Genomic DNA, 12,802 nt, shown 5'->3' with positions numbered 1-12,802 from the left:
TTGAGGTACGGAATGCTAAGTAGCCCATCTTACACCTGGTACCTGGAGGCTGGGAAACAATGGCTACAATGTTGGAGCGAAATGGAAACTCTAAGCAGCAACTATTCGATGAAGGTTGGTTGTACCTCGATGAACTCAAACACGAAACGTGTTGCTGCTTGGTTAGTAAAGTATTGAAGGTACAATGAGAGCAACTCTTTGATTTCAGATAGATTCTGTTGCTAGAATTTCATTTTCGTATTTCGTATTACTAGGATTTTTTTTACCATTTTATAGCATACGTTCCTCATGTAACATATATAATAAGAAATTTGGTTAATTTATACCTCTCACTAGCTACTACTCCTATCAGGTTTTTTCGAATCTACTTTGGTAAAACATATTGATTAGTAACGGAATATATTGAATAACTGTCAGTACCAAGCCAGCGCCACAAAAGGTTTGAGAAGTGAGCAACAAGAAAGTGTCCTGCATAATAATGAACATGTGTTGTCTGAATTCATATGCCGTGAGAACTCTTACCATGCATCGCTTTGTTGATGCTTATTTTCCCTGAGATCGAGAGAAAGGAAACCAATCATGCTGCAGATTCAAAGGACCGATACACTCAGTAACATGAAAATTTATTCCATTTTACGTAATTTCGTTTCCATAAACAATGCATCCTGCCTTTGATAGTGGGGTCCTCAACATACACTCCTGCCGGTACTGCATGGCATGCTTTGACCGGTTGGACTTTGTCTGACCTGTGCGCCTCAGGCGATATGTGTTTGTGCTTCATGGGAGAACCGGAAGATGGAAATTTCAGAAAAATAACGTTACATAATGTTGGTTTTGATATTTTACTCCATACGATGAATCATTATGAGGGTTTGACAAACGGTTTCCAGTCGTTGTTAAAATTGTCTAATGATAGCTGGCTTCTTACAAGGCTAAAGCCATAAGTTATGGAAAGGATTGTACATACAAACACTTGATTAAAAAACGTATCAAACATGATTCGGTTTAATAGAGTATAGCGTTTAACAAAATTATGTTCACACTTTGTACCATCAACGATTTGCGAATGAACCGAAATGAACCCGAATGCCAGTGCAAACCGCCAAGGGCTAACCTTGAGAGGCTAGCGTCTCATGGTCACCGCAACAACCAAGCAACGCAAAACACACCGCGGATGCCATTCATGTTTTTGCCGAATTGTTTTCGTTTTTACGTCTTAGCGTCTTACCCCAAGGCAAGGGCAACCACGCCAAGAACGAAGTGAGTCAGCACCAGAAGGTGTTTATCGTGAACCACCTCGAGGTAGCCACCGGGAGGCGCGTGGCCAGTCCTCGCCTCGCGGTCGTCTAGACATATAAGTATCATTGGCACAACCGTTGCTGGAGGTGAAAGCTTGTACAGGGCTCGGTCGGTAAAGGTTGTGTCAGTGCTCCTCCATTGCTCATCCCTTTAGGCCATCGAAAGATCATCCATTTTGCATCACGATGAAGTTCAGTGGCACGCAATTGATTGCAACCCTCGGTTTGCTGCTGATTAGCGTGAGCTACGTGAAGGTGAGTTGAGGTTAGAGGTTAAACTAATGTAATCGTTGTGTGATTGTAATCTGTGCATAACGTTCGGTGGGGGGTATACTAGGCCGCCCGTTTGGAAGCGGACCAGATCCGGCGTATACACCAGAATGCCAGGGAGTGTGTGAAGGAGACGGGTGTACTACCGAAGAACGCGTTCCGGGTGCTGAGTGGTGACTTTTCGATCGACACCATCAAGGCGAAGGTAAGGTTTGGTTTGGTAGTTTACAGAATTCGGATTCGGTTTTAATCCAAAAATGGTATTGTGTCCCCATCTCACCACCAACAGTGCTTCGTGAAGTGTTTCTTCGATAAGGCCGGATTCATCGGTGAGGATGGTAAGATCCAGCAGGACGTGATCCGTCAGAAGCTGGCGGGTGGCATCGAACCGGCCAAGGTGAACGAGCTGATCAAAAAGTGTAACGTCGAGGGCGATGATGTGTGCGACACCGCGTACCAGATGTACAAGTGTTTCTTCAGCAACCACAAGATACCGAAGGAGATGTTCCAGCTGCGGAAGGGAATCGGTCGGCGGAATATGCAACAGTGAGCGTAGAAGCAAGTTTTAGGTATGAGGAGAGTAGACTGGTTAGATTATACCTTATAGGAATAAAACGAACTATTAGATAGTTATCACGTTGATAAAAATCTCTTCCTTCGAAATTCTAACGGTTTATTATTGCTTAGGACTTTATTCAACACCGATCTTGTGGCAAAGAATCCTCAACTACAGATGAAGGATTTGTTTTGATTGAACTGGATGGTAAACTGGCCAGAATGCGCTTGGTACTTATCATGTTTATAATGGCTCTATATAGTCTCCTTTTTGTTCAATATTCTCTTCTCAATTCATCTTACTATGAAAGCGAATTGTAAGAGCATCGATCGAGGGCATCGTTTATTCCCGTCAATATTACTGGTACTCGAAATCTGTGCACGAATTCCCTGACCTAAATCCACTCAACCAAAACCATGCAGATATTAAAAACTATCTCATGGAAGGATGAAATCAGGAAACTCATCTTATTCTGCCGTTCTCGGGGAAAAACAGAATAACGTTCAGTCGCCATCGCCCGGGTGTTTGTTACCTGTCACTGCCGAAATGTTGACCGGATTGTTGGCCGGAGCTGTCACCGGAAGGTACGCCTCATTGGCGCTACGCGCTAAGCGAACTGTCACCGATGTCGGTGCCATTTTATGCCATTTGTCGAATTTACCGACATTTTCCTTGCACTTGCCGGTGCCAACGCGACGGCGAAAGCCTACTGCCAGCGTCAAAAAGGAAAATTGATAAAAAATAACCAAAAAGGTTTTACTCCGCAAACAACGAGACGGAATGCAGCATGACAACCAGCGCCAACTAGGCAAGCGCAGGGTGCGATCGTGATGCATGCCGGAATGGCAGACTGCCATATGCTAATACTGTCACTAGAGAAGAACTCGGCACTCACGGACTCAAATAATGGATGGCAATTGGCTCGAGGGTGGATGAAGCTAACCAAACACCTTCCCTGATCCTGAACCTGTCCAGCTTGGTGCAGGTCTTACGAAAGTCGCAGACTGACAGCAGCCCTTCCCATACCTGTTACCTGTGCCAAAACGTCTGTCGTAGCTCTGTGGAGCCAAAAGTTTACCGGAACGTGACTCTATTGTTTTCCCTTCTTTTCGACTCCTCGTCGGGGAGTTGTGTCAGTGCAGTTTTTGATGCTCTCTCCGTTTTCACTGGTTCGTTTGATCCTCATCTCCCGTAGGTAGGTAGCAGGACGAAAAGAATTTGATCGGAAAAGACAAACAACCAACTGACTAGTGGCTTGCGAGAGGTGCTGCTGCTGCTGCTGCTGCATACGAGCGCATTCTTATGCATGTCGGGGTCATCTCACCAAAGCTACAAACCGGCATTCGAAATCGAAATCGAGAGGTAAGGCGAAAGAGAGATAGAAATGCTTTGTTGATAGCAATCTGTCTTACTCATCCACGGGAGGTGAAAAAGGGTCCCACACTCTCCTTCTTTTTCCGGAAGTCTCGTGCCTACAGGCGACTCCCAGACGAATGGCAAACCTGCAACACGGTTTCCGGTAACAACGAACAGCTTTTCCGGAAATTGGAGCCTGGGGCTACAGCGAGCGGGGGGAGCAGCAAGCAACCAGAGGTAGGAGAAACCGAAACCGATCCCGTTCTCTCTCTCTCTGGACAAAACGCCCATCACAAAACCTCCCAAATACCCTGAACCCGGAAAATGAAGGAAAAATCACACAAACAAGCCCATTGGTGGTGGTGGTGGTGGTGTCTAGAAAATGAAATGGAAGGAAAGAAAGAAGAAAAAAAACGTCCCAGGAAAACACAGACTAGAGTGGCCCTGAAGGGGCCCCGTCCTCCGGCCAGACAGGAAATGAAAGTTGAAATGAAAAGCGGAAAGCTCGATGACAGGAAGCGCCATGAACATCTGCAATTTATTCAAATTTTATTGCCGTAGACCCCGAGCACGCCTCGAGGGAGGGCTGGTAAGGGGGTGAAGGGAGGGGGAGGTGGTCTTCTCCGCAATCGGTGGACGTGTGCGTTCCGTTCGTCGAGGAGCTGCTGTTGCGTTTTGATGCGCGACTCGTTTTTGGGGCTCGTTTGTTTGGAGAACGGGAACTGAGAACCGTTTTTTTTCTCTTTTGGGTGTTATTATTGTTTTCCCTGCTGCGCACCTCTTCGGCTTTCCATTTGCCACGATGCTTCCGACAGTTTCAGCGGAGCGGCTGTCTGCCTGCCAGCCTCAGGAGATTCATTTTGGGCGCGCGTGAGGCGGTAGAATGGTGTCTCTTTACGCTATAGCATCCATTTTGCTTTTTTTGTCTGTGTGTGCAAAGTTATGTCCTCTTCTCTAAACGTTTCTTTTCCTCTGTCTCTCTTCTCTCTCACTCACACATTCTTCAAAGTTTGGCCGGCGGGATAACCAAACTTGCCACCGACTCCGTATGACATGTTTGCGGCATAAATGGTGCATTGAAAGTTTGTGAAAACTCCCGGGGGTTCCCCGTTTGCTTTGTTTACTGAACAGGAGCATGACGTTTACATACGTCACCGTCCCTTGGCCCCAATGTCGCTGGATAATGTGCACTGTGGCAGGTACACTATGCTTGTGTCCGTGTGTGTATGACCGCTTAGTGACTCGTTAGAGCGGCACTTGCCACTGGAGGTGCACTGTTATTGAATTTCACGAACTGCACGCTACTGCATTCGGCTGCTGGCATATTGACGTGGCTGCAGTGGCCCCCCCGGGGGGTTGGTGAAGTGAAGGGAAATGTAAGACTTGCTCAGAGTTACTGCGTGGCCATGTCGGGTATTCAATTTTGGGTTTCTTGGCACTGACGGCGATGGATAAGAAATTGAATTTTTCATGCTGAAAGCTCCGATGTTTGCCTCGTCTTACGGTTGCATGTTTCGTTGTTCAGCATCTAGTATTCGGTTTCAAACTAAAATTGTATCCAAATGATAGTTGTGCAAAGTTTTAATTCCTTTTCTCGTGTATTGTCTGGCACTGTGATGTACAACCAAATTGGATAATTGAGGTTGAGAGGAAATTATAAAGAAATCTTCTCTAACATACCATTTTTGTCGAAAGACATTTACAATTCGAAGCAGGAGTCTTCATGTGCAGGCATTTCGCAAATTTCTATAGCTCTAAAATGAACAATATAAATTGATTAGATTATGCTTGACGTCATTTTTTCGCATTAAACATGTTTGCAAATATTATTAGCTACTGTTTGTCATTCCAATTTTATTCCATAAAAGAATCAACGCGTTGAAATGAGAAAAAGCAATCAGAAAGGAATAGTTTTGCTACTAATTTTTATCAACATTTTCCTTCGAATTCAAAAACCGAGTACCGAAATTGAAGAACCGAAAGGAATTTTACCGTCTTCTTTTTAATACAAATATCAGCGCTGCCCTAGTGCCGGTGCATACTTGCACGAACCACGCATAAGAATTTCGAATTCCCACCAAGCGACCGGTCCTTCTGCCCCGTTTACACTCCAGAATCCAAAGGGATGGGGGTGAAAAATACGACGAGAATCAACCATTGCATACGCATTACGCTCCTTATGGCCACGTCATCTCACCAGACACTCGCCTCACGACCCAACGGATAGCATTCGTCACTGCATTCCACAGGACAGTTCGCCAGCCTTTCATCCGGGCGTTGTGAACGGGTTACGCTGCCGTTCACTCACGTATTCCGGGCACAATCGGACACTCCGTTCGGTCAGCTGAGCGTCCCCCGGTTAGCGGCTTGTCGCTGTCCCTCTGGAAGCTATTATTATAATCCTGCCCGATTATCCTTCTCAGGCTACCGAGGAGCGTAAAAATGGTTGCCATAAAAAAACGCAGGGCCAGAGCGAACCAACGTCACTTCGCCATCGGTGTGCAATACTGATCCCGATGCACGTTTATCGAATCGTTTTTTGTGCTTCACGGACACGAGGAGCCTTTTTCCGAATATGTTACTGCGTGCTCATGCTTGCTACAAGAGAGGATTACGTTCCGAGGGTATTGCGTGTTCATCGCGGTCAGCAATTGTTGTGCGATGATACAAAGAACCGTTTATGTCGAGCTCCCCGCCCCGGGGAGGATCGATGTTGCATCATAGTTGATGTTGGAATCAAATATGGAATAAAGTCGGTGTTGATGGGATGAAGGTGATGTCATTGTGTCAGTTTTTTTTAGTAAAGAAAACATGTACATTCCATATCTTATAGTGCTCAATATTGCATTGTGAATTGTTATTCGTAACATGAGTTTGAGCATGAACAAGAGATTCAGGAACGTGTTCAACGCGTTGTATCTTGTTTTTCTTCCTCACAATGATAACTTTCCACAGAAAATATGATGTTTCATGATGCTTTGTGAAGCTTAATATTCGTAATGTAACTAATTAAAACACTTTACAAAATGAACAACAGATTCTCGTCAGTAGTTTAGTAAGTCATCATTAAAGATTATTATTGGTAGCATTGCTCAATTAGTACAAAAATTGCGGAACACAGGACTCACTAAAGTTGATCACTCAAAAAAAAAAAAAAAACGAATCTGTCAATTCGCAACCGATCCTTGGCAATCACAACCGTCGCATTTTCCGAGAAAACCCGTTCTATCAGCCCGGGTGGGGGGTTTGTTAGAGCAAAGCCGCTTTTCACTCCCAGCAGCCTCCGGAACGCAGTCAGCATCTCGATGATGCAGCCCGGTCTGTGGCGTGTGTCGCCCCAGATACTCCTTGCGAGGATTCCTGGCCTGGTTGTGTGGTCCCGACGGCCGTCGACAGACCATCTTTCTCTCTCTGTTTCCCTCTTTCGACGTTCTATCGGTAATGGAAAAATCTTACGTGACCGGAATGGAAGCGTGCGTCCAGGCCAGCGGGAGTCTGTTTTAATATTTACTCAGAATGCTCACGATAGCTGGTAGGTAGTATGGTATGCCTGGTCCGGTTCCGAGACCGGCAACAGTGCTGAAAGCGCCACGTCGCGAAGCGAAATTTATGGACTCTGTGGTGAGCATGAACGAAGCGAACGAAGAGCGAAGGAAAAAAAAGAAACGAGAAGTTTGTTGAAAAGTTATTACAAAAGTTGATCACGAAGAAGAGCGTTGGAGGCGGAATTCTTATTTAACGCCTAATCTGTCGCCATTCCGGCCAGCTAGGTGGCCAAATCTGTGTGTGTAAGTGTGTCTATGATACCGAGAAAGTGTGTTTGAACTGTTGCAAGTGGTGCAAGTTTGACCGACCAAACCAACTCGTGTTATACTTGCGTTGTACTTGCAGCTCTGCGGAATCGGGATTCTTCTGTTTGGAATGCTGGACCACGTGTGTGTGTGTGTGTGTGTGGAGACCAATTTTTTCAATTATCTCACCACCGCCCAAGCATGGATGATGATGAGAGGTGCGAGCAAAGTGCGATGGCAAATGCAATGGACGATTGTGATGGCGGCGCCACCATCGGGGTTCGAACTGATTCTTCGAATTTCTTAAGAAGAAATCCGATCCATCCGGGGTGTCCCGTGAGCTGCCCGTGCGGAACGATAATATTTTTATGCTATCGTCCTGCGTCAGCATTATGCTTTCGTTGCGTTTCGTTTCGTTTCGTTTCGTTTCGCTTACAGCTTTTGGTCATGGGAACACATTCAGGCATCGAAGTCGATCGGCCTCGCAGATAACCTCACCAAATACACTTTCAATAACAATAATTTAATTTAAGCGTGCTATTTGCTGAATATTAATCTCCCCATTGGCCCCCGTGGCTACTGCTACTCTTGGGTACTACCGTTTGTTCCGATAATGGTAGGGCGAAAGGATTTCTTTCTCGAAACCGGCTCGCCGGTCGCCGTATCGTTTGTTTAACGAAGGCAGGCCGAAGGGCTGTGTCGGGGGAAGCAGAAGCACTTTCTCGGCGTTTCGTTTGCGTTTCAATCATCATTCCGTTCGGCATTGGTATGGAGCTACTGTTGCTGCTGCTGCTGCTGAAGCTGCAGGCAGCTAATCAAGTGAATGTGAATAAATTTCATGCTTTTTGGGTTTCTGACGGTTGCGGTTGGTGGATTTAGCTCGAGAACCTCTTTACCATCGAGCGACTTGTTGATGGCACAATGTGCACGAGGCGCGCCGAAGTGAATTACGAATGAGTTTATAAATTTAAATGTATGCGTAGACTATGAATTATGAGCTACAGGAGTAGAGTTTATAAGAAAACGACTTGGCAATTTATAACCATGACGCCATTTTGTATTTATTTAGAATTCGGCATTTTAATTACTCAATATCAGCATAAAAAGGACGTCTTGGCTGCTAAACACAGTTCACATTACTATTTTTATAATTTATACTCTTCCACATTCATTATTCTCAGTCGCGATTTCAGTATAATGCAGCAAATCTCTAGCCCATAGTTCAATCGCTACCGAATCAATGATATGCAATCACCGTTCACAGGCAAACCGACCAGGACTTGCTTCCTGTAAATACAGCACACGAGCAACATGAAACCCCGGGTCCACAGGTACGTTCCGTCTTTTACCAGGTTGCCCCCTCGCACCACTCATACTTTCGCTAAGTTTTCCACCAAAGCTCCACCCCGGAAGCGGTGAAAACTTTGTGTTTCGATTAGCCTAACCCACTGAAACCCCCGGAGGAGGAAAAGGCTCGTGAAAATTACGTGTACCTCGGTTGTAAGCTGCTGCAGAAAAGGACGCGCGAACAAAGGCGCGAAGCACCGCGAAGTGGTTAATTGAACGTTGATTAAGTGCCACGGCGCTGGTGACGTTTGACGTACGACGGGACGAAACTAGTGGGCTCAGGGCGCAGGAGCTTTGATTGAGCTGTCGCCAGCGCAAATTGGAGCTTGCCAGCAAACCCGGGGGTTAGCTGCCGAAAGTGAACAGAAGCAGGAACAGCAACGAACTGTGTACGTTATGATTGAACGATCAAAGCGAGAGGCCGAGAGAGAGAGAGGGAGAGAGATTACATAAAATAATGCTTACAATTAGGGGACGCGTTAGTGGCACGAGAATTGTGCATTAAATTGTAATTTACCAGCTACCAGCTAGTTTGTACCCGGTCCTTCGAGGATGGATTTAGCCAACGGAATGAAACATTTCGTCCAATTTCTCACACTCGATTGCGGCGTGTGCTTGAGTGAGACATTTTCGACATTCGCTGCAATGCGAGCGCCACACAACACACAACACAATCTAGTGCAGCGGTCATTATGGTTTATGAGGCGAACATAAGGTATACTGTTGTTATCTTCTCGTTTGCGTCAGCGTGGGCAGCGAGGTTGATGATACATAATGTGGCACAGCGGTAGCAGGTTTCTTTATGCGCAACACCGCAAGATAACGGAAAGGCGCAAAAGTGTGCAAAAAATAAACCAAAAACTGAAAGCAAACAGGAAAAGAAACGTGAAGATAAAACACAAACGTTTCTCATTAGCATCGATGATTTATTTGCCAACACTGGAGCGCGCTGGGCATTAAAGGATCATTTGAAGCGAACGCGCTAGCGCTGGCTAATGGCGCAATGGCTGAGATTTATATGTAAAGCAAAAGAAACAAATGACACAGAATGGTGACTGGCTGTTTCGTTACGCAAGGACGTAAATTGGTTGGCAAAAATTGGCCACCGCTAGGCAAGCAGTCATTGTGACATCATGACGTTGAAAAGAGAATCTCTCTTTACGCAAAAAGTAGGATTTGCTTCAAGGGGATAAAAAAATGGTTATATTAAAACATTTCAATAACCTCCTGAAAACATGCTGGTTAGTGCAGAAACTCGATTTCATATTTCATTTCCCCAGCATCGTAGCATCGCAATAGTGACATCAATTTTCATAATGGATGACGAACGGTTATGATATCGCACAAGGGTGATGTATGTCAAATGCTCCATTGCTATCATATGCATTCGACCTTCCACCTTGCTCCTGGTGCATGAGAAATGACATGAGATGTAGTGTCATTCTGCGCGAGATCCGAGACATCGTACGCCATGCACTCCGTCTGAGAGGAAAAACCTTTCCCTAAGGACGATGAAAGATCGATTTGAAACATCTGCGTGTACGGCACGCTGGCAGAAACTTGCGCTGCAAGCGATTTCACGCCCGAAGAGCGAGTTGTTTTTAATCATCCTTACGAGAAGAAAAGGTAGTTGCTCCGTAGCATAAGGTACCGAAGCCCACGGTGTAGGTTGAACTGTGGGATGCATTTCAATTCCCAGAGCGCATTACAAACAACTTCTTGCCGTGGCAGAGCTCTAGAAGGATCGCTGCCCCCACCGTTGAAGCAAGAGGACATGTTGTAAATTTTGAAACATTAAGCAAATGCTGTCGACACTTCTGCACGGCCAACAACTACTCGCCCATGGTTGGGGGCAACAAATGGCTTTATCAGTGTTTTCTGCTTTATGAAAACGTTGCTCGGCGATGGCTCGGCGTCGTCATCGTCCTCGTTGACTCGACCGTATTGCCCAGTTCCGGTCTGAATCGGCCTGCTCGAGCCGTGTAGCGAAGGGATTCTAACGGATTTATGGTTCGCTGGATCTCCCGAGATTGGCGAAGCGCGAAGAACGTGAAGGAACGTCGTGGCCAGCTCCGAAGGATACGCTTTCAAATTTCGCGCGCAACTGTTCCGGCAAGCGTCACTCCTGCCGAGTGGCTGACTGTCAGTGGCGTGTGTGTGTCGCTGGTATGCCCAGTACCATGCCAACATACGAGCGCGACCAAACGAATGTTAGGAATACGAATGTTGTATATATTTATGGTATGCCCATAACGAGCGCAAATTGAAAGTCTTCGTCCAGGCAGACGGCAGACGGCGAAACGTGAACTTAGGACCAAAGGAAATTGGACTGAAGAGGAAGGATTCGAGGAGGAAAAAAAAGAGTCTCCAGCAATCCGTATAGCGCGCCCGTATTGTTTGACAAAATATTTATGATTTTTTGGCTGGAATTTATTTCACCTGCATATGCTGAAAAGCTGCATACCGGACTCGTTACCGTTGGTCACGATCCTTCTGCACGCCAGCTACACGCCGGATACCGAGAAAAGCACGTCGTGTGTCGACATGCCGTGAAGACAAATTGTTAATATCGGAGCGGGTTGTTTTATTAAATATTGTGTGTGTTGCTGTGAGAAGAAGTTTAAGCTGCTCAAGAACGTGCAACAAGCGTCCCGGTGTTTGACAAGCCGGCCAACCTGTTTGGAGAAAGTATTGCTCCCGGTTTTAATAAATTCAATTTTAATCATGTTGACTTTTCAGCAAACAACAAACATCCTAAGATCCCCTCGGTGAACTAAACAGGGAATAGTTTCCTTTGGCGCTGGAGCTGCTCGCCCCTAACTTCCGGTTCCGTGTTTTGCTATCGCCGAACCTCCGACTGGAAGGATTCATTACAATATTTGATTTACCCAGCACTTAATGCCCCCTGCTCTCCAGTGGCCACCGGCAGCAGCAGCAGCACTTTACGCATTCTCGGTATCCTACCAAACGGGTTGGATGTGTTTTGCTAAAGTTATTGCGTTCGTTGTAAAATGGAAGGTACAGGAGTCTGACGCCCAAGGTACAGGAAGGTGATGGAATAGTTTGCTTGGATGAGCGGCCATGTTTGGACAGAAAAACGACTCAGTGGAAAGGGGGGTTGCTTGGATTTTGAAAACAAAATGTAAAGCAATTGAACGGCGATGGTGCTGATATTGAGGGAAACTAACAAACGACCTTTTTAGACCCTCGGGAGGGTGTGCATACGTACGATTATCAACATTGCAGGCGATCCAGTAGGATTCACAGCCCCATGGCACGTGCAAGGAGTTATTCTTTCTATTAAATCGGCACCCCACTGTTGGTAGTTTATTGTGAACTAAGGAAACAGTCTATCCGGTTCGGAGAAGTGTGTGATCTCCGGATTTGCCTTCATAAACGCGCATAGTTGGTTCTGCAAATGTTTTCCCTTGAGCTCATGCGTTCATTTTATGCACTTTACGAACGTTTAATGTCTGATACGAAGCATGCCTTCAAGGAGGTTCTTCGAATTGTCTAATCTGTTGGCATTCGCAGATGCAATGCTACTATTACATGGTCCAAGCCCATTATGAGTATGTTATATAATTGGGATTGTCGTTTGCCATAATGCTGTATATGGCATAAGCTGCAGTTTAATCTCGTTTTCCATTTTAAACACTGTAACTATCTTTTTCGGATTGCCTATTACGTACTTTGTGCATCCCATAACATAAACAACAGGTTTCATAGACCAAAACTTTACTCTACTTTAAGGTATTTTGATTAGATTGAGAATGATTGAGCCTGGCAAAGGTCCTCCTTTATGGATTTCACTTTTCCAATTTCCATCTCTGCATAAAAGTTGTGCATCTTTCTTGAAAGAAGCCCTCCCAACGATAAATTCCCGGGCATCTGATCCGTTAAACGGCATCCACCAAAGGCATCCTGTTGGCTACTCAATATAAATAGCTTACGATGGAGCAGCCTGCTTGGGACCCACGAAGGCGCATTCGTGCGATAAAACAAGCGGAGGAAAATGAAGGCTCTGGTACTACTGATACAGTAGTGTGATGCAGAGAGGAAGTGGCTGCTTCTGAACTGTTCGAAGGCTCGATGTCGATCTCGAGTTACAGTTTTGATGTTGGATTGGATGCAGCTGCCGGTTTGCAGCTATCCAGGAAGACCGTACAGTCCGCAAGGTCCGC

The 12,802-nt window shown here is 45.8% G+C and overlaps 1 protein-coding gene across 1 annotated transcript; it reads left to right on the top strand.

The window, feature by feature from the left end:
• The first annotated feature begins 1,484 nt into the window (after positions 1 to 1,484).
• LOC125953326 (general odorant-binding protein 56d-like) lies at positions 1,485 to 2,118 on the top strand. The gene is made up of 3 exons (XM_049682809.1): positions 1,485 to 1,553; positions 1,636 to 1,773; positions 1,858 to 2,118. Exons 1-3 carry the CDS (start codon positions 1,485 to 1,487, stop codon positions 2,116 to 2,118), a joined length of 468 nt encoding a protein of 155 aa, XP_049538766.1.
• The last annotated feature ends 10,684 nt before the right edge of the window (positions 2,119 to 12,802 follow it).

This window comes from Anopheles darlingi, chromosome 3 (assembly GCF_943734745.1).
Source record: "Anopheles darlingi chromosome 3, idAnoDarlMG_H_01, whole genome shotgun sequence".
NCBI lineage: Eukaryota > Metazoa > Arthropoda > Insecta > Diptera > Culicidae > Anopheles > Anopheles darlingi.
The sequence above is the reverse complement of the archived record's forward strand: the minus strand, read 5'-3'. Positions and strand labels throughout refer to the sequence as shown.

Excerpts from the sequence above, each read along its gene's own strand:
- LOC125953326 (XM_049682809.1), top strand. The coding sequence starts at position 1,485 with ATGAAGTTCAGTGGCACGCAATTGATTGCAACCCTCGGTTTGCTGCTG. Across the intron at positions 1,554-1,635 it reads TTAGCGTGAGCTACGTGAAG|GCCGCCCGTTTGGAAGCGGA; the intron begins GTGAGTTGAGGT and ends GGGGTATACTAG. Across the intron at positions 1,774-1,857 it reads TCGACACCATCAAGGCGAAG|TGCTTCGTGAAGTGTTTCTT; the intron begins GTAAGGTTTGGT and ends CACCACCAACAG.